The sequence below is a fragment of the Procambarus clarkii genome, chromosome 14 (genome assembly GCF_040958095.1).
Source record: "Procambarus clarkii isolate CNS0578487 chromosome 14, FALCON_Pclarkii_2.0, whole genome shotgun sequence".
Classification (NCBI taxonomy): Eukaryota; Metazoa; Arthropoda; class Malacostraca; order Decapoda; family Cambaridae; genus Procambarus; species Procambarus clarkii.
This window is the reverse complement of record NC_091163.1, coordinates 28,388,604-28,410,263: the sequence shown is the minus strand read 5'-3', so window position 1 is coordinate 28,410,263 and position 21,660 is coordinate 28,388,604. Positions and strand designations below refer to the sequence as shown.

The following is a 21,660-nucleotide window of genomic DNA, read 5'->3' as shown; positions in this document are numbered from 1 at the left end:
TTCTTTATAAATATTGAATTCCATGAGTCTGGACCCGGGGCTGAGTGTATGGGTATATTGTCAATTTCTCTTTCAAAATCTACCACGCTCGTGCAGATATCAGTTATATTTACAGGTTTTTGAATATCATTCATAAAGAAATTATCCGAATCTTCCACTTTCATGCTGAGTATCGGAGTGCTAAACATGTCCTCATACTGCTTTTTTAGGATTTCACTAATTTCTTTGTCATCCTCAGTGTATGAACCTTCACTAATACGAATAGGTCCAATTCTGGCAGTGGTTTTCGCTTTTGATTTAGCATATGTGAAGAAATATTTTGGGTTTTTCTTTATTTCTTGAATTGCTTTCTGTTCTAGTTGCCTTTCTTCAGTCTGATAAGAATGCTTCAGTCTCTGTTCGATTTCTTCAATCTCCCTGTTTAAATGATTTCTTCTTTGTTTGGAGAGTCGTGTCTGCTTAAGCACTTCCGTTAATTTCTTCCTCCTTTTGCAATGTCGTCTGCGTTCTCTTTCTACATTGGACCTCTTTCCGGCTTTCCTCAAAGGAACATGTTTCAGACAGACTTCATATGCTTCAGAAGTCAGTTTTTCTATTCCTTGTGTAGGATTTTTATTTCTTAGAACTTTTTCCCATTGAATGTTTGTAAGTTCCCTGTTTATTTTCTCCCAGTCTATCCTCTTATTATTAAAATTGAATTTATTGAATAGCTCTTCTCGCTTGTTTCTCTTGGGCCTACTACCGTTATTAATGTTATTTTGCACTTCAATGAGCTTGTAGTCCGAGTACGTAGTGTCTGAGACAGTAATGTCTCTAATTAGCTTCTCATTGTTCGTGAATATCAGGTCCAGCGTGTTTTCGTTCCTAGTTGGTTCTGTAATCTGCTGACTGAGCGAGAATTTGTCACAGAATCTCAGTAGTTCTCTGACCTGTGGTTGGCTATTTCCAGGTTGACTTCCTGCTATAATGTTATTCTTTACTATTCTCCATTTTTAACTGGGTAGATTGAAGTCTCCAAGGAAGATGATGTCTGGTACTTGGTTTGCTAGGTTATCAAGGATATTCTCTATTTTGTGATTTCCAATTTATGATAATGGGAAAATCAATAACATATTACCGATATATAATAGAAAGGAAATTAAACACATGAAAGAGTTTAAAAAATAATTAAAAAATAATTACAATTTTAATTTACAAATTAAAATTTTAATTTATAAATACCCAAATTTTTTTGGTAGCGACCCGTCACCAGCAAACCGAGAAAATACGTTATTTAGTTTTTTTAAGATTTTAAAGTTACAGAGAAAAAATGCAACATACTTTTGAACTCGGTTTATAATGAACGAAATTTTTCCGCAACAATTTCTATGTCTCTATGTTTCATAATATAGTGAACGGCGTCATTATGAAGCGTCGTTAGTGGCGTGAATTAAGCACACACACACACACACACTCACACACACACACACACACACACACACACACACACACACACACACACACATATATATATATATATATATATATATATATATATATATATATATATATATATATTGTATGTAATTTTGTTTGCATATATTATTAAATATTTATTTTTTTGGCTCAATAATACAAATACTTGATGTATTTTTACACGTATTTATTGGGTCGTCCCAGCTCCTGGGTCGTCCCAGCTCCTGGGTCGTCCCAGCTCCTGGGTCGTCCCAGCACATGGGTCGTCCCAGCACATGGGTCGTCCCAGCTCCTGGGTCGTCCTAGCCCCGGGGTCGTCCCAGCTCCTGGGTTGTCCCAGCTCCTGGGTCGTCCCAGTTCCTGGGTCATCCCAGCTTCTTGGTCGCCCTAGCTCCGGAGTCGTCCCAGCTTCTGGGTTGTCCGAGTTCCAGGGTCGTCCCAGCGCCTGGGTCGTCCCAGCTCCTGGGTCGTCCCAGCTCCTGGGTAGTCCCAGCTTCTGGGTCGTCCCAGCTCCTGGGCCGTCCCAGCTTCTTGGTCGTCTCAGCACATGGGTCGTCCCAGCTCCGGGGTTGTCTCAGCGCCTGGGTCGTTTCAGCACATGGGTCGTCCCAGCTCCTGGTACGTTCCAGCGCCTGGGTCGTCCCAGCACATGGGTCGTCCCAGCACATGGGTCGTCCCAGCACATGGGTCGTCCCAGCTCCTATGTCGTCCTAGCTCCTGGGTCGTCCCAGCTCCGGGGTCGTCACAGTTACGGGGTCGTTACAGCTACGGGGTCGTCCCAGCTCCTGGGTCGTCCCAGTTCCTGGGTCGTCCCAGCTCCTTTGTCGTCCCAGCTCCTGGGTCGTCCCAGCTCCTGGGTCGTCCCAGCTCCTTTGTCGTCCCAGCTCCTGGGTCGTCCCAGCTCCTGGGTCGTCCCAGCTCCTGGGTCGTCCCAGCTCCTGGGTCATCCCAGCTCCTGGGTCGTCCCAGCACATGGTTCGTCCCAGCTCCTGGGTCGACCCAGCGCCTGGGTCGTCTCAGCACATGGATCGTCCCAGTGCCTGGGTCGTCCCATCACATGGGTCGTCCCAGTGCCGGGGTCTTCCCAGTGACCAGGGTCGTCCCTGCTCCTGGGTCGACCCAGTGCCTGGGTCGTCTCAGCACATGGGTCGTCCCAGTGCCTGGGTCGTCCCATCACATGGGTCGTCCCAGTGTCGGGGTCGTCCCAGCACTTGGGTCGTCCCTGCTCCTGGGTCGACCCAGCGCCTGGGTCGTCTCAGCACTTGGGTCGTCCCAGCACATGGGTCGTCCCAGTGCTGGGTCATCCCAGCTCCTGGGTCGTCTCAGCTCCTGGGTGGTCCCAGAGCCTGGGTCGTCTCAGCTCATGGGTCGTCCCAGGCATAGTTATATCTAGAAAAAGCAGTTTTTTTGTGTGAATTAGTAAACCTGCTGCTCGTTTCTTTATTCATATGTTCTTATTCTTACATGGAGATTTTATTATGAATAAAATAATTATAAATTATGAATTTGACAATAACATGATATAGGACAAAATATCAGGAGCAGGACGCGAATCGAACTCGGATGAAGTGATTATGTTGCGCGTCTGGAGATTCCCCCAGAACGCTCGTTCGAATCCTCGCTCTGTTCCGAAGATTTTGCTCACAGATCTATCATATTATTGGGATTTCATTCAGTGTTTGAAGAGAGTTCCATTTCCTACAATTTCCTCTAACCCTCATCACGGATCCTGTGGATTTGTTCCAACAATTTCTCCATTTCCCCCATTTCCAGTTCTGGTGTAGGAAATAGAGGACTCCACTTCCTTCACCAGAGTGGTTATGAGGTTGTGTGTGTGCAACTTGGAGTTGACGCCAGCTTTTAAGCCAGCTTGAGAGCCACCTTGAGAGCCAGCTTTAGAGCCAGCTTGGGAGCCAACTTGGGAGCCAGCTTGGTAGCCAGCTTGGGAGCCAGCTTGGGAGCCAGCTTGGGAGCCAGCTTGGGAGTCAGCTTAGGAGCCAGCTTAGGAGCCAGCTTGGGAGTCAGCTTGGGAGCCAGCTTGGGAGCCAGCTTGGGAGCCAACTTGGGAGCCAGCTTGGTAGCCAGCTTGAGAGCCACCTTGAGAGCCAGCTTTAGAGCCAGCTTAGGAGCCAGCTTGGGAGCCAACTTGGGAGTCAGCTTGAGAGTCAGCTTGGGAGTCAGCTTGGGAGCCAGCTTGGGAGCCAACTTGGGAGTCAGCTTGAGAGTCAGCTTGGGAGTCAGCTTGGGAGCCAGCTTGGGAGCCAGCTTAGGAGCCAGCTTGGGAGTCAGCTTGGGAGTCAGCTTGGGCGCCAGCTTGGGAGCCAGCTTAGGAGTCAGCTTAGGAGTCAGCTTGGGAGCCAGCTTGGGAGCCAGCTTGGGAGTCAGCTTAGGAGTCAGCTTGAGAGTCAGCTTGGGAGTCAGCTTGGGAGTCAGCTTGGGAGCCAGCTTGGGAGTCAGCTTGGGAGTCAGCTTGGAAGTCAGCTTGGGAGTCAGCTTGGGAGTCGGCTTGGGAGCCAGCTTGGGAGCCAGCTTGGGAGTCAGCTTGGGAGTCAGCTTGGGAGTCAGCTTGGGAGTCAGCTTGGGAGTCAGCTTGGGAGTCAGCTTGGGAGTCAGCTTGGGAGCCAGCTTGGGAGTCAGCTTGGGAGCCAGCTTGGGAGTCAGCTTGGGAGCCAGCTTGGGAGTCAGCTTGGGAGTCAGCTTGGGAGCCAGCTTGGGAGCCAGCTTGGGAGCCAGCTTGGGAGTCAGCTTGGGAGTCAGCTTGGGAGCCAGCTTGGGAGCCAGCTTGGGAGTCAGCTTGGGAGTCAGCTTGGGAGTCAGCTTGGGAGCCAGCTTGGGAGCCAGCTTGGGAGCCAGCTTGGGAGCCAGCTTGGGAGCCAGCTTGGGAGCCAGCTTGGGAGCCAGCTTGGTGCCTAGTCTGATGGCACATTCTGCCCAACAAAACACCGTGAGAATATTTCGTACAATAATACTCGGAGCTTAGCAAGGTTCAAAATATATATTAACATGTACATATTGTTTACATCTGAATACATATTTTGTTACATACGCGAGAGCCTTCATTATTTACCATGGGGGGGGGGGGGAGATGTGGGAGTGGCGTTGGCGTGTGGGAGTGGAGAGACATGTAAATAATTGTATGTGTGTGTAAATAACATCAACACGTTATTATAGTAGTAAAAACTCCCCCAACAAAGCCAAAGAACTCCTTCCTATCATTCTCAAATGTTTAAAATAAATATTCTTCCAACTTCAAGTCTTTGGAGAGGCTTATAACTTTGTCCTTTTTACGCGATAACAAGATAACCCTGACGGTCGACATTTGTTTGCAGCGATGACTATTCCGGAGTTATGGTCACACAAGTTATGTCAACACAGGAGCTGTGATCATAGGATGCTCGCCTCGACCACTGCTATTAATAAGAACATCTTGATCAGTACAGCATCCTTCAGTTTCTGATTGGGAGAACATTTATTCACCTTCAATCCTTGAATGTTTAATTAATGGTCAATAAATATTTTCGTGTTTTTTATTATCCAATATTGATGTGAAATGAATGATACAATATTGTTGTGTGTGTGTGTGTGTTTATCAATATCATATCCTCCTGCAATCATTTTGATTACCATTCACAAATGCAATTAAAATGTTGGACCAGCATTGAAATTGCAAATAGGTATAATAGAATTTAGTGCACCAATCCATTACGGCTACACAGCACTGGAAAGTGATCAGGATAAGGATTTGGATGGGACGGGGGGAGGGGAAGGAATGGTGCCCAACTACTTGTGGATTGTCGGGGGGATTAAACAATGACCTGCATGAAGCGAGACCGTCGGTCAACTGTCCACCCCAAGTGGTTGGTATCCTTCGGAAATCACACCTGAGTTCTCTATGTCATCCCATAACAGGAAAAAGATGGGTTACCTGGTAAACAAGCATCGAATGATTCCGCGATTGAACGGTTGGGGTAAGTAAGTAAGTAATTATCAAAAGAAGGCACCAAACCGGGAAGGCTATGTAGCACCATCAAAGACGCAAAATAATCAGAGGGCGCTAAATATCACCAAGGATGCCAATACGAGAACAAAAACGCATAAGGCGAACGATATCAAAAGTATCCGAGTCACCAAGAATTCTATCGAGGGACAGGTGACCGCGAGGGGCGGTCGGAAAGCAAGACACACGCTCGTCCTGGAAGTCAGGACATTCAAGAAGGACATGCACGACCGTAAGAGGGACAATGCAACTAGGACAATAAGGAGCAGGGCGGCGCTCCATCAAGTGACCATGGGTTAAGCGAGTATGGCCAATACGCAACCTCGCCAGAGCTGTTTCCCACCGCCGGTTACGGTGGAAGGAGGACGGCCATGAGGAAACACAACATTTAAGAGTACGTAGCTTGTTACCAGTAACAGACAACCAAGAAGCCTGCCAACGGGTAAGAACTGAGGAATGGATAACTGGGTAAAAGTCGGAATACGGAATGCCTTTACGAGAGATGGGACAAGAGCGGACAGCTTCCTTAGCGGCAGCATCCGCACGCTCATTTAAAGACACACCAATATGGCTGGGAACCCAACAAAACTCAACCGACTTAAATTTACTGTGAACGAGAAACAGCCAATGCTGGATCTCGACAACTACTGGATGAACCGGATTAAAGGACCCGAGAGCCATGAGGGCACTACGAGAGTCAACAACAACCACAAAGGAAGACTGACAACGAGAAAGCAGGAGACGAAGAGCATAGAGAATAGCATAAAGTTCTGCTGTAAAGATGCTAGTCTCCGGAGGCAAGCGACACATATAAGTGCGATCAGGAAAAACAACAGAGTAGCCAACACCGTCCGCTGACTTAGACCCATCGGTGAAGACAGAAACGGAGCGGGAGTGAGAAGAAAAGTGCTCGAGGAAAAGGCGTTTTAGAACCGTAGGAGGGGTAAAAGCTTTAGTGATACGGGTCAAGGAAGTACAAAACCGCGGAAGAGGGACCCTCCACGGGGGCAAAGAAGGAACAACACGAGGAGAAACATCAGAAATACGAACGGAGAGAGAATCCTGTAGGCGAGATAACCGGACAGAAAGAGGGAGGTGGAGAAGAGGAACAGGAACCGCAGGAGGGGTAAAAGTTAAAGCACGACAGAGGCGAGAGGAAGGATGTTGCAAGGACCGCGCAAGATAGCGAAGACAGTAGCGATCACGACGGTCCTGGAGAGACAGGAAGCCAGTGTCAACATACAAGCTAAGGATGGGAGTCGAACGAAAGGCACCAGAACTGAGGCGCAACCCAGTATGGTGCAAAGCATCAAGACGGCGAAGAGTAGAAGGAGAAGCAGACGAGTAAGCAGGGCAACCATAATCGAGCTTAGCCAGGACGAGAGAGGAATGTAAAGCAAGGAGAGTGCGCCTATCTGCCCCCCAAGAAGTATGGGACAAGACCCGAAGGAGGGTAAGGGCCTTAGAGCACTCAACACGGAGGTAAGAGATATGGGGAGACCAAGACAAACGAGTGTCAAGGAATAACCCCAAAAGCTTCGCGGAATCTTTGTATTCAAGGGGATGACCATAAAGCGACAAAGAGGGACGAAGAACAACCCGTTTCCGCGTAAAAGTCATGGCACAAGTCTTAGAAGTAGAGAACTTGAAGCCATGACCTGTGGCCCAAGACGACACGGCATCAATCGCAAGTTGAAGCCGGCGTTGAAGGAGAGGCGAATCATCACCCTGACAACAAAGGGTAAGATCATCGACATAGAGAGCGGAGAAGACACCAGAAGGAAGAGAGGAAAGAAGACCATTGAGGGCAACAAGAAAAAGAGTAGTGCTCAGAACACTACCCTGGGGCACACCTTCGTATTGCTGAAAAGAGGGAGAGAGAGCGGTACCAAGGCGCACCCGAAAGGAACGACGAGAGAGGAAGCTGCGGAGAAAGAGAGGGAGAAGACCACGAAGGCCAAAAGAATGAAGTTGAGATAGGATATGATAACGCCAAGTGGTGTCGTAAGCCTTTTCTAGGTCAAAAGGGACGGCAACAACGGAGGTCTTCGCAGCAAAAGCAGTACGAATATAGACCTCCAAGTTCACCAGGACATCTGTCGTGCTGCGGCACTTGCGGAAACCAAATTGAGAAGGGGAGAGGAGGTGATGGTGTTCCAGGAACCACATCAGACGAACGTTAACCATACGTTCAAAGAGTTTGCAGACACAACTTGTGAGAGCAATAGGGCGAAAGTCCTTAGGGGAAGTACCCAGAGACCCCGGTTTGCGAACAGGGAGGACAACGGCATCGAGCCAGTCCGCAGGGACTGACGACGACTCCCAGATCCGATTATACAGACTCAGTAAATACTGAGACGTGCTCGGAGGGAGATGGCGAAGCATCTCATAATGAATACCATCGGAGCCCGCCGCCGTAGAACCGCAGAGGGCCAGGGCAGAACGAAGTTCAGAGAGAGAGAAGGGATCATTATAGGGAAGCTGAAGATGAGTGCAGAAATCTAAAGGACGAGACTCAAGGACAGGTTTACGAAGAAGGAAAGATTGGGGAAGATGAAGACCAGAGCTAACAGAAGAAAAATGGGAACCCAGTTCGGAAGCGACCTGCAATGGGTCCGCCACAAGAGTATCATGGAGGTGAAGGACCGGTGAAACATCGGGAACGAACTTACCCGCTATCTTGCGGATACGCTTCCAGATCTGGGCCAGAGGGGTCTCGGACGTAATTGTCGAGACATAAGATGCCCAACATTCACGTTTAGCCGTACGGATGGCCCTACGGGCCACCACACTCGCTTTCCGAAAGAAAATAAAAGAATCGGACGTCTGCCTACGGCGGTGCCTCTTCCAGGCTGCACGCTTACAGCGGACAGCCCGAGCACAGTCCGCATTCCACCAGGGAACGCACTTCCGTGGACCCCGAGAGGAAGAGCGAGGAATAGAGCGGAGGGCAGCGTTGAAGACAGTGTCATGAAAAAGGAGGAGAGCGCGAGAGAGAGGCAGAAGGGAGAGGTCAGGGAGAGCAGCACTGAGGGTAAATAGGGTCCAGTCTGCCTTAGCAAACTGCCACCTAGGGAAAGAGAGGGAAGGGCGAAAAGAGAAAAAGGAAACAAGGATGGGGAAATGATCACTTCCATGGAGGTCATCAAGAACCTGCCACGTGAAATCTAAGTAAAGAGAAGAAGAGCAGAGAGAAAGATCAAGACAAGAAAGGGTGCGAGTCCGAGAGTCCAAATGAGTGGGCTCACCAGAATTCAGAAGAGACAGGGAAGAAGAGAGGAGAAACGGCTCAAGGAGGCGACCCCGGGTATTCGTCAGAACGTCACCCCAAAGAGAATGACGACAATTGAAGTCACCCAGCAGGAGCACAGGCTCCGGCAAGGAGTCCAGGAGGTGTTTCAAATCAGGAAGAGAGAGCGGGACACTCGGGGGGAGATAAATGGAACAAACTGTGTACCATTTCCCCACAAAGATACGAGCAGCAGAACAATGGAGAGGCGAAGGAAAAAGTAAAGGAACAAAGGGAACATCAGCCCGAATCAAAAGAGCAGAAGAATTAGAAGCCCCAGCAATGGCTGGGGGGGGGGGGAGAGAAAGGAATAGCCACGAAAACGACCAGGACGAGCACCAAGCATTGGCTCCTGGAGACAGACACAAAGGGGCGAAAACCGCGAAAGCAGAAGTTGGAGTTCGAGGAAATTGGCGTAATAACCTCGAACGTTCCATTGAAGAATGGACAACGACGAGAAGAGAAAGGACAAAAACAGAGAACAAGGAAGAAACAAAGGCGAAAGAGCAACAGAGCACGTTAAAGAATATCAGGGTCGGGATCAGGGTCAGCAAAGTTAGGGTTAAGGGGCATGGGTAAACTGAGCAAAGACGGAGGGAAGGAAACGGGAGAACAGAGCAGAGATGGGCGGGCAGGGTCTGGAGGAGGAGGAGGAAGAGGAGGAGACAACGGAGAGGAGCCGTCAAGGACAGCAGCAGGAGGAGGAGGGGGAGTAGAAAGAGGGGAGCGCACCCCAGCAAGAGCAGCAACCGAAAGGGAAGCAGGGGCCAAAGAAACCTCCATAGCAGGAACAGGGGGCGCAAGCACTGAAACGGGAGGGGAAGGAGCAACAGAGCCAGAAGGAGGAGCTGAGGAAGAAAGCGAAGCCTTCTTACCCGCCGGGGAAGAGGAAGGAGAGGAGCCAGGCTTACGCTTCTGACTTAAAGAGACCGGTGTCCCAGCAACTACGTACCGGGCAACGGATTCCAGTGTCTCAACAGGAGAAGCCGAACGAGAGCACACACGACGACCGTTAGGAGAGCGATGGACATCCGCCCGCACCGACAGGCGGTGGGGAGAGCCAATAGATGGAGGAAGAGGATGGGAAGGAGGATCGGAGGGGGACGAGGAAGAAGACACAGAAGACACGACAGACCGGGTAGAAGGAAGGGGAACCCCAGACAGAGGACCAGGAGGAGGATCCTTCGGGGGAGAACCCAAAGGAACAGAGGAGGGGGCAGTGGGCGCATCAGGGTCCAAGGCCCGGAAACGGTTGTGAGTCTGAGGAAGGCGGGAAGGACGAGGAGAGGAAGAGCGCAACACGCGAGCATAAGAGATATTAGCATAAGGCGGGAGCCGGCGAACCTGGCGCCTCGCCTCAGGAAAAGATAAACGCTCCCGGTGCTTCAGGTTGAGGACGGCTGCCTCAAGCTTGTAATGGACACACGCACGGGAGAAGGTAGGATGGGCCTCACCGCAGTTGAGGCAACGAGCCTGGGGAGAAGTGCACTCCGACTTAGAGTGACCTTCGCCTCCACACAAAGGACAGAGAGAGACAGTCCCGGAGCAGCGGAGGGCACCATGCCCAAACCTCCAGCACTTGTTGCAGAGCCGAGGAGAAGGAATGTACTCCTGGACAGAGCACCTGGCACCAGCAAGAATGACAGAGGGTGGAAGGGTCCTACCATCAAAGGTAATCTTCACAACCCGGAGGGGTTGACGGCGACTACCACGAGGGGGACGAGTAAACGTGTCCACCTGGAGAATAGAATGGCCCTGGGCAGCGAGGATATGGCGAATATCGTCGTGGCAGTCGCGCAGGTCCCGAACACCGGTTGCAACATGGGGCGGGAGCAAAATAGTGCCAACACTGGCATTCAATTGAGCGTTCTTCGAGACCCGAACGGGGGTCTCGCCAAGGCAGGATAAGGCAGCCAAGCGGGAAGCAGCATCCTGAGAAGGAGCAGTAACGACACGCGTACCGAGACGAGTGGGGTTAAAAGTAATGGAGGCATCCACGGAATCAATGAGATGTCGATGAAGGGAGAAATCGTCAGGAGGCGCAGAATCAAGAGGGGAGGAGATCAAAATATTTGGCCCACGAAGCGGGACCAAACAAGGCTTGATAGGTAGCAGAACTGGAAGGAATCGAGCGAGGCCGGCCGTGACGAGGACGGCGGTGAGAACCCCCAGAGAGAGAGGGGGGTTAAAAGGCGCAGTAGTTACAACTAGAGAAGGAGCCGCGCCAGGGGACGAGGTAGTCACCACTGGGGGCTTGGGGCTCGACCCAACCACAGAGGAGGGAGGGGAGCCAGGGGAAGGAGTCAGAGAGGCCAAAGGAGGAGCAAGGTCGGGGCCCAATGCAGCGGAGGCTACAGAGCCCGGTCTTCCAATACGGACCGACTCGGGGGCTTGGTCGCCCACCCCACGAGCCTGAAAAGGTAAGCCAGAAGCAGCCGAAACAGGGGTTATCATCTTGACGAAATTAAGAATTCACTCACGAATGTGCCCCCACACCCACCATGGAGCCACAATTAGAGGCAGGACACCCAACAAGAAGCTATCGCCGATCTTGTCGGGGCCTCCTAGGGGTGCGTCGTGAGTATACGCCCCACAAACGCCACCTTAAGAAACCGACAGTCCGTCGAGATCGGGTTCAGTGACGAAGTGGGGATTGACAATAAAAGGTTCCCCTCGCTCTCGACGTCGGGTACTGCAGTTCTACGGGTGCATGAGTATGCCTCCTCAAGCACCCGGGCGTCAAAATAGAAGAAGTCCATGGAAGAACCAGAACGAGCAAAAGGTCGGCAGGAAACGGCAAGCAGATAGGAGAAGAGGGGGGAGAAAAACGAAACAGAAGGAAAAGGAAAAGGTGCCCAGCAGAATTGGAGAGGACGGCAGCAGGAGCACAAGGCTAGAAAAGGACAGAGGACTGTCCAAAGGAGCATCACACTCCAGCAGCCGCCCACGAAGCCCCCACACGGCGACAACGAGCTGAGCGGGGAGGGGGGAACGGTTGGGGTAATCACATCTCTTTTTTTTTTTTTTTTTTTTTGCTAATATTTTAAACCTATTCTCAAATTCTTTCATACAGGTTTTAAATCAGTTCGCAGACTTCCTGGCCCTCCCTCATTGAGCTCCAGGAAGATGTTGAGATTCCTTACCATATCGTTGAATAATGTTTCCAAGCACTGTTTTAACCAGGGGCTCCATACCAAGGGTTTAAACGACGAACATTGCATAGAATTAAGCTCTCGTCAGGAAACTTTAGTAAAATAGCTTTTGCTTCTGGGTATATTATTTGAGACATGTATAAACGTCCTAAGGGTGAATTCAGTTGTGAGGGAATCTAGATTCCCTCAGCTAGTTTTCCTAGTTTCTAGATTAGGCTAGTCACTCTAGAAACTGAAGCTTTCAAACTAACATATGCTTGTTGGGTGTTGAATGAAAGCTTATGTTATGGACTATCAATTGTGAGGAGTTAGAGGTCTGTGATTGCTCTGTAGAGAGAATTACAGAGATTTGCATGTTTCTGTGAAATAGGAGTGAAGTGGTATGAGAGGTACTTGACTAAAACCGTTAGAGGTGGGGGGGAGAGTGGAGTGAACGTTGCCCCCCCCCCCCAACATGGGAGACAGTACGCCACTGTCTTTTACGCCTCCCCCTCCTTGTGACGTCACAGTGTAACGGGGGGTGGGGGAAATAGCTCTATCTTGTCCATTATTCCACCCCCCAGTTAACTAACGAGGCCGGGGGAAACAGCTCTCTCTAATCCGTTATCCTGTCCTCAGTTAGCTAACTATTCTAGAGCACTCCCAGAGTTCCTAAGGCAACCTCTCTCGTTCAACACCTTGTAACCTAGGTACTTGACTATCTAGGTGCTAAGACTACAAGGCGCCGTAACTTGATCAGTTACCTGAAACTCTAGAGAGAACTCTAGAATATATTTCACTGCCACAAACGTATAAGAGGAAACGAAAGGAAAGAAATGAATAGTGAAGTAATTAGTGAGGGTTTGGGGTGAGAGGTAAGGGAGGTGGGGGGGTGCGAGGAGGGTCATTAGTTGAAAGTGAGAGTTTAGAGAGGGGTGGAGGGAGAGGTGTAGATAGGTAGAAGTAGAAGAGTAGATAGTAGAAGAGTAGATAGTAGAAGAGTAGATAGTAGAAGACGAAATGCTGCCACCATCCATTCATGATCATTACATACAAGACAAGGAATGGAACTTGTCTGTATCACAAAATTCTCAAAAGATGTTATCAAGGTCATTATTAGTATGTCCCATCTTTCATGTACTCAGTAAAATCAGGGAACCAATAATGCCAGAGGCTTTCTCACCTCAACTCAACTCTAGGGGACACAAAGGCAATTTAAATAATAAATTCAATTATATTTCACATACTAAGTATCATAATTTAAGCAATGTTCAAGATCTATATATGTAAAGTGAGTCATCCTCCAAGAATCTGAGAACACTACGACTGACTGCCCCTGATCATCACACAACACTTGTAAAACACGACCAAGTCACCTTAATGTTCAACTCACCAAGTGTCTGCCTATAGGTGGATAGAGGGGGGGGGGGAGTCTGCAGCTGTCAGGCAGCTTCACCCCCCGTCCGACCGACAGCCTGTCTCGGCTGTTGTCGTCCTGCTCTGCTCCCTGGTCTTCTGCCTTGTTAATGCTCAATCCTCTCGAATCGATAGCTCTCCGAGTATATATTGGGGAACCTAGTAGCTAACTCCGCCCACAAGTAGATAGCCTTAGGCACTCTACCAAGCCACTCCTTAAACGTCGGCATGTTTGAAGGCTACCAGGCTCCAATTATAAGATTAGTAGAAGGTGAAATTCGCATGATCTGACCTCAGGTCACTTGGGGTCATTAACTCTTAGAGGTGTGACTTTCCGGTGGACAAACTGGCGCTTTCTCAAATTCTTGTCTCTGACTCATATTCTATATAACTAAACCAAACGCTTTTACAGTGTTACATCTCCCCTTCTCCCCGAAATAAAGTTTTTGCAACACTGCTAAAGCAAGCTAGCTGTGTGCAACAACTTTATTAACGAAAAAAAAATACATCCTAGCTAAACAAATATACATCATCCTACTCTAAAAAATGAAATATATAGACAGACGTCCATTGTCTCTGGCTGGGCGACGTCTCTGCTTGGTCTTGTAGATAATCCTGTACCACATTTCTTCAACACAACTGCCTCCGTCACTTCTCCGTCGTTAACGCGCAACAACCCTTGGCCAACCAGGAAGCCGTTACTACTTGAACTGCGCACAGGACCGTGGAATTCGGTTGTCCCAGCTGATCTGTAATTGGCCCTACGTCAGTCACCATGAGAGACGTATATTGGGGTTCTTCACAGCTATGGGGACTACAAGTTTCGAGACCTCATATATTTGGCACAGTAGAAATCCCATCCTACTCTTCTCCTCCCTGTTGCTCCAGCACGCCTCCTTCAGAGAGCCACTTCTGAAAGCCACATCAAGTCCGCACGACACAGGAAGAATCACTCAACAGAGCAACATGCTTGCAGGAGGGGCGGCCAGTTAAGGCAAACGATCCTGTCTTGCAATTACGCTCCACGCAATGATGCTGACACCAGCAAGGGACACTAGGCATCGTGTCTCACTCAGCTTGTCTTATCATCTTCTTCTTTCTTTTCTCTTCTTTCTTTTCTCTTCTTTCTTCTCTCTTCCTTCTTCTCTCTTCCTTCTTCTCTCTTCCTTCTTCTCTCTTCCTTCTTCTCTCTTCTTTCTTCTCTCTTCCTCCTCCCATGGGTCTTTGATAAGCGACCTGGGGTCCATTGGGGTCCGTCCGTCCTGGGGTCCATCCTGGGGTCCACGACACAGGAAGAATCACTCAACAGAGCAACATGCTTGCAGGAGGGGCGGCCAGTTAAGGCAAACGATCCTGTCTTGCAATTACGCTCCACGCAATGATGCTGACACCAGCAAGGGACACTAGGCATCGTGTCTCACTCAGCTTGTCTTATCATCTTCTTTCTTTTCTCTTCTTTCTTCTCTCTTCCTTCTTCTCTCTTCCTTCTTCTCTCTTCCTTCTTCTCTCTTCCTTCTTCTCTCTTCCTCCTCCCATGGGTCTTTGATAAGCGACCTGGGGTCCATTGGGGTCCGTCCGTCCTGGGGTCCATCCTGGGTAGACCGATGTTGGTGGGACAGAATGGAGTCGTTGTTGTTCGTCTTCCGTCTTTACTGGGTCGTCTGGGGTCGTCTGCAGAACGACCTGGGGTCCACTGGGGTCCGTCCGTCTTGGGGTCCGTCCGTCCTGGGGTCCACTGGGTAGACCCATGTTGACCGACCGAGAGGGCTGCATCTTGGGGTCCCCTGGGGTGGTGGTGGCGGTGCTGGAGCCATGACCTCCAGGTAGGGGCTGGTCGTGGTGGTGGTGAGGAACGCCCCTGAGTGTGGTACACAGCAGCCGTCTCTCTCTTCTGTATATGCGTCTCTCCTCTGGCTCCGACCTGTGAATGAACAGAAAGGCAACAGTACCCGTGTTCCATCCTGTTGTGTGACCCTGTAGTTTGTATAGGGTTACACAGTCCGGTCATAACACTCTCCTCCTGGCAACGACTACACTTAATTTTTAAGAATCTAACTAACTCTGAATGATACTGACTTGGTGGAACATAAAACAGTAACAGAGTAAAGTTTAGAGAAGAGAGAATAAGGTCTTCACTACTTTTAACTTGTCACCTAAACCAATCTCCACAATAAATATCAAAGCTAATAGACAAAACACTAGCCTAACTTAACTGTACCGTTCTTAATCTTAAGTACTTAATTAACCGTTACTCCCACCCTTAACCTACATCCACCTACATGACCCAGAGTGTTTCCCTAGCTTCGCCGCCGGTCAACAACTCAAAACTGTTGCCACCCCTGTGACCAGACTATCTAACGTCGAGCGTCCCCAACGTGAAGTCTACTGACATACTAAGCCTCCCCCTAGCATGCTGTACAATACCAGTACACCTCAGGTTATTGCGTTCAAATGGAGTAAAACAGTCGATCGCAATAATCTGAGCAGAACCACCACTTAAAACTACTTAAGAACTACACCTGCCACTCCCCAACTGACTTGGCAACCAGCGGTGGCTGGGTGGCCCCGTGGGACATGCGAGGTCACCTGTCACGCTCAGGTGAGCTCCACTACCAACAACCGCTAAGTTCCCAAATCACCAAATATTATCACTAACATAAAAACTACCCACACAAGTTCTGGTGAACATTCCCTGAACTTCACAAAACTCACAAAATCACTAAACCACAACACCAAAGAATCACTATCTCCTAACCTGAAAAACTTGCTAAATCGCGAATATTAAACATCTGGCATGATCTCCCTGATAGCGCCTGAGCGGCAAAAAGACACGTGGGACTGAACAATGTTAAAAGAACACCATCTACCCACAACATTGTTCAACACCGCTGCCAACATTGTAACGGTGGGTGCTGGGGGAAATAGCTCTATCTTGTCCATTATTCCACCCCCCAGTTAACTAACGAGGCCGGGGGAAACAGCTCTCTCTAGTCCGTTATCCCGTCCCCAGTTAGCTAACTATTCTAGAGCACTCCCAGAGTTCCTAAGGCAACCTCTCTCGTTCAATACCTTGTAACCTAGGTATTTGACTACCTAGGTGCTAAGACTACAAGGCGCCGTAACTGGATCAGCTACCCGAAACTCTAGAGAGAACTCTAGAATACATTTCACTGCCACAAACGTATAAGAGGAAACGAAAGGAAAGAAATGAATAGTGAAGTATTTAGTGAGGGTTTGGGGTGAGAGGTAAGGGAGGTGGGGGGGAGCGAGGAGGGTCCTTAGTTGAAAGTGAGAGTTTAGAGAGGGGTGGAGGGAGAGGTGTAGATAGGAAGAAGTAGAAGAGTAGATAGTAGAAGACGAAATGCTGCCACCATCCATTCATGATCATTACATACAAGACAAGGAATGGAACTTGTCTGTATCACAAAATTCTCAAAAGATGTTATCAAGGTCATTATTAGTATGTCCCATCTTTCATGTACTCAGTAAAATCAGGGAACCAATAATGCCAGAGGCTTTCTCACCTCAACTCAACTCTAGGGGACACAAAGGCAATTTAAATAATAAATTCAATTATATTTCACATACTAAGTATCATAATTTAAGCAATGTTCAAGATCAATATATGTAAAGTAAGTCATTCTCCAAGAATCTGAGAACACTACGACTGACTGCCCCTGATCATCACACAACACTTGTAAAACACGACCAAGTCACCTAAATGTTCAACTCACCAAGTGTCTGCCTATAGTCTATTAAGCAGTCTCCGTGGTGTAGTGGTAAGACACTCGCCTGGCGTTCCGCGAGCGCTATGTCATGGGTTCGTATCCTGGCCGGGGAGGATTTACTGGGCGCAATTCCATAACTGTAGCCTCTGTTTAACGCAACAGTAAAATGTGTACTTGGATGAAAAAACGATTCTTCGCGGCTGGGGATCGTATTCCAGGAACCATAGGATTAAGGATTTGCCCGAAACGCTACGCGTACTAGTGGCTGTACAAGAATGTAACAACTCTTGTATATATCTCAAAAAAAAAAATATATATATATAGCTGGATAGAGGCGGGGGGGGGAGTCTGCAGCTGTCAGGCAGCTTCACCCCCCGGCCGACCGACAGCCTGTCTCGGCTGTTGTCGTCCTGCTCTGCTGCCTGGTCTTCTGTCTTGTTAATGCTCAATCCTCTCGAATCGATAGCTCTCTGAGTATATATTGGGGAACCTTGTAGCTAACTCCGCCCACAAGTAGATAGCCTTAGGCACTCTACCAAGCCACTCCTTAAACGTCGGCATGTTTGAAGGCTACCAGGCTCCAATTATAAGATTAGTAGAAGTAAGGTGAAATTCACATGATCTGACCTCAGGTCACTTGGGGTCATTAACTCTTAGAGGTGTGACTTTCCGGTGGACAAACTGGCGCCTTCTCAAATTCTTGTCTCTGACTCGTATTCTATATATATTTTAAATAAACTAAACCAAACACTTTTACAGTGTTACAACAGGACGTTTAAGGGCGAGCGAGGGTGGGATTGGGAGCGGCACGAGGGAGCCGTGCCGGCTCCAGGCTGATTAGTCAAGACAAAGTAGGGAGGAGGTATGAGCATTTGAGTTTCCCTGCCCGCCAGGGAGGCAGTTTGAATTGGGCGGCAAGCGGAGGAAGAAGTGTCTGGTGGAGGTTGCAGGCCGGCCACCTCCACCTAACGTTAATCGCTTCTGTCGTCCAAATTACTCATCGAATATGGCACTCCTGCCATCAGGGGTTGTGTCAGGGCCCAATTGGGTGAATTGGGGCCAAGGATTTACGGAAGGAAGAGTAAAAAGCTAAAGAGACAGTTGACAGTGTTCACCCATGAGGCAGCTGGCAGAGCCTCATGGTGTAACAGGTGGTTTGGATAACCTGTCTAGTGTTGTTGGGCAATTAATGGAATCGAGCAGGGCCTTCTAGTGTAATTGTGGTGTGATTACAGGCCCATGTTGGACTTTGAATTCCGCCAGGCTGCGTCAGTGTGGGGACGCCGCCGGCCATTGTCACCCCAGTGTAGAGCAAGGCAGGCTCTGGTTTGATGGGGTTGTTAGTGATTCCCCATCCGCGTGTGTACGCCTGTGGGCGGCAGCCTGCCAGCCCGAGGCACCCAGGCCGCCCGCGGCCACCCGCGCCGCCCACCTTGGCCAGCTGCCCAGGGGGGGAGGGGGCCAACCCAGGCCACCCGCGCGGCCAAACCCCACCCCACCCCGCGCACCAGCTCAGCCGGGTGGGGTGCTATGACGTCATGCGCTACCCGTGGCCTCCCCCTTAGGGCCACGCAGTGGCCACATGCCTTGGCCACTTTCCCGGGACAGCCTAGGGCCACATCTTGTCGACGCATGAGGAGCAAGCAAGCTAAGTGTTGACAGCTAGAGTGGTAGTGACCTGGGAAATGGAGAAAAAATAAGGAAAGACGTGAGTACTATTATCATTGTGCACAGTGTGAGAGTACCGGTGGAAATTCCCGGTAAGAGTTGTCTCAGAGCCTCGCCAGGCTAGAGAAGCAGCTGAGTGACAGCTATCAGTAGGGTCCAGGTGATTGATAGGGCGGTACCTGGAGATAGATGATATACATGGGACCACACTGTAGTATCATAATGTATATATAGTAGACTGACTAGAGTATGTAACCGGTCAGTGTAGAGATTTACCATATAAGTGATCCAGCCTGTCGATTCTATATAATCGTTCAGACTGGATTAATGCCATAGAGTACCGTAGAAAATTACAATCATTAGAGGTAGGCAGGCCAGGTTGCAGGGATGTCAGTGGGGGCCCTGAGGTCTGTGTAGTTAGTTAGATTTACCTGATGATATAATTTTCATTGATTATGTGAATGCCATTTCTATGTGTTCATTTGCATGTTTATGTACTGTGTTGTGTGGTGAGTCAGTAGATGTGATTGCTGACTGATTGCCTAATGATGTCATTAGCATGTGGGGTATGCTGATGGCATCATTATGTTGCAGGTTTGTGCAGTATTGTTATCAGTTTATACGATATTATTGCCCCAGGAACTGTGTTGAGGGTTAAGGGACCTCTAGGATTATTCAGGGGAATTCACAGTACTTAATGAGAGCAGGCAATTGATGGGTTAATTGCCTTGCTGAGGTAAGTGTGTGTGTTCACAGTAGTCCTTTGCAATGGGTGCAAGATAAGGGGGCAGTAATATTGGTATACTCTTGTGTGTTGCACAACCGTGTGTCATTATTGTGTGGGCACAGTAATTAGCGAGTTGCAGTAGCCGCAACCATATGTGGGCAGTGCATTTATGATGTTGCATGCCATTGTAGTGTGACCTATGTAATGCTGGGGTTACTTTGTTCCTTTAAGTTGTGTTGAGGACTTAAGGATTCAGTGAGTTAAGTAAGGGGTAATTAACTGGATAAGGGGTGCACACTTAGTATTGTGGAGTGAGTGAGGGCTGTTATGAGAGAAAACAGTGTTGAGCTTGAGTGAGATACGTCTCGGGAGCAATTAATTGTCCGTGTGACAACTAATTGACCACTCTAGCTAATTATGTAATTAGCCTTCTCATCATGAATTCACGTAGTGGGAGAGGATCTGTCAGAGGCTGTCAGTATTTGTGTTAACGTAATTTGCTCGAGACTAATTACCTTTCAGGGGATAGCAATTAGTGGCTCAGGTTAATTAGTGGAGTAATTAACATTGGAGAGCTCCAATGACTCGGTAAAGCGAGGTCATGGAGCTAGCATAAATCGTTGTATTAATCATATCCTGTCTGAGGACAGTGGATTAGTGGCACATCTTGTTAATTAGGGGTAATTAACTCCTTTCCCGTGAATTCACAGTGTTTGATGAGACCTGCTTAGGCAGTGCGGAGAGAGACGTATTTATGGATGATTAATTATCGGTCCTGGTGACAATTAATTAATTGCTCAGAATTAATTAGGGAATTAATTAGGGAAATTAACACTCACTAGTAATTTTTTTTGACACAGACTGTTGAGAAGCTACCAAGTTAGGGTAGGCTTAGTTAACGTAACTCAATGGGGATGTAATTAGTGGTCCGTTTGACCTTAATTGAGAATTACTCACTGAATACTAGCAAGGAGTCAAGTGTGATGTAATATAAGTTTGAGTTATTGTTAACAAGAGAGAGACAAGGGTTAATGATTAACGTAGAGTATCATCATGTTGTTGTCTAGTGGGAGACAATTGTTTGTCATTACCGTAGTACTTTGTTGCTGACTGCTGCGATCAGTCAATTAACATAATTAATCACTTAAGGCAATTTCTTTTAGTTGTCGTCTGGTGACGAGAGTAGAGTCATCTAGGGATTTGTGGAGCTGTGTCCCAGAATCCCGCCTTGCCTGTCTTTGTTACTGTTTACAACAGTGCAACTTCTTGTAGGGAGTTGCATAGAGTGTTCACACTAAGTTATGATAGGGGGGAGTCACTGTTGGACTACCCGCCTAGTTACGTGGGTCTCTCCTGGGGGGCGGGAGGACCCCTAAGTTTGTGATTATAGTAGCTGTCAGGGAAACCGAGACACTATTGATTGCATGCTTGTGTCTTCAGTGGATATCCTTCATTTGTTCAGTTAGTTCACTTGTCAGCCCGAAGTGTCAGCAGGATGGAGCCTGCTGTCACTTCACGAGGGGCTGTTGAATAGCTGTGTTCCAAATGCCACTTGATGTACAATAACGTAACCATTCGCTGTGGTGTAACTTAGTCTGTGATATTTTTCTTTGATTTGCAATATTGCGTCATCAGTGGGCACACCTGTGTTCAGGTTAGTTCAGTATGCAGCCTCACAGCAAGGGTTGCTATTTAGCTGTTTGTTATCATGCCACTGGATGGACATTAACGTAACGTAAACTCGGTAATGTAGTAGTTAGTCTCTTGTTATTAATAAATTGTTATGTTATAGAAAACGGTCTTTGATGTCAACCCTTCAACCATATTATTCCACCATATTTCTGCATATTATTATTAAATGTTGATGTGATCTTGATATGACGGCTGTTCTTGGGAATTCGAATTCCAATTCATAGTGCCACATCAAATATAAATATTTGATTGTGAGAACCCGTCGGTTACCCTTTATTAGTTTTAACGTCCTGTTTAACTAATAGGAGCCAGCGGCCTATTGTGGACAGGTTTTCACCCCTGGTGGTGGAGGCCTGGCGGTTTGCTCCCGCTTTTCCTTTTTCTATTGGACTCATGCTTAACTGCCGTGATCAGACTTTAAACTTGTAGTCCACCTCCTAAGGGAGGTAGGCGTAGAAAAAAATCTCACATCAGTAACCCAGAGACGTCCTCAGGGTTAATTCAGTTACCCAGAGACATCATCAAAGTGAATTCAGTGACCCACAAACATCCTAAGG

General features: G+C 48.4%; 1 protein-coding gene across 1 annotated transcript in view; it reads right to left on the bottom strand.

The window, feature by feature from the left end:
* Positions 1-3,315: 3,315 nt before the first annotated feature.
* Positions 3,316-21,660, bottom strand: part of LOC123772898 (calphotin-like) — a 34,636-nt gene continuing 16,291 nt past the window's right edge. The window contains exon 2 of the mRNA XM_069324739.1: positions 3,316-4,382. Within this exon, the coding sequence (XP_069180840.1) occupies positions 3,316-4,382 (1,067 nt within the window). The remainder of the gene's footprint in view (positions 4,383-21,660) is intronic.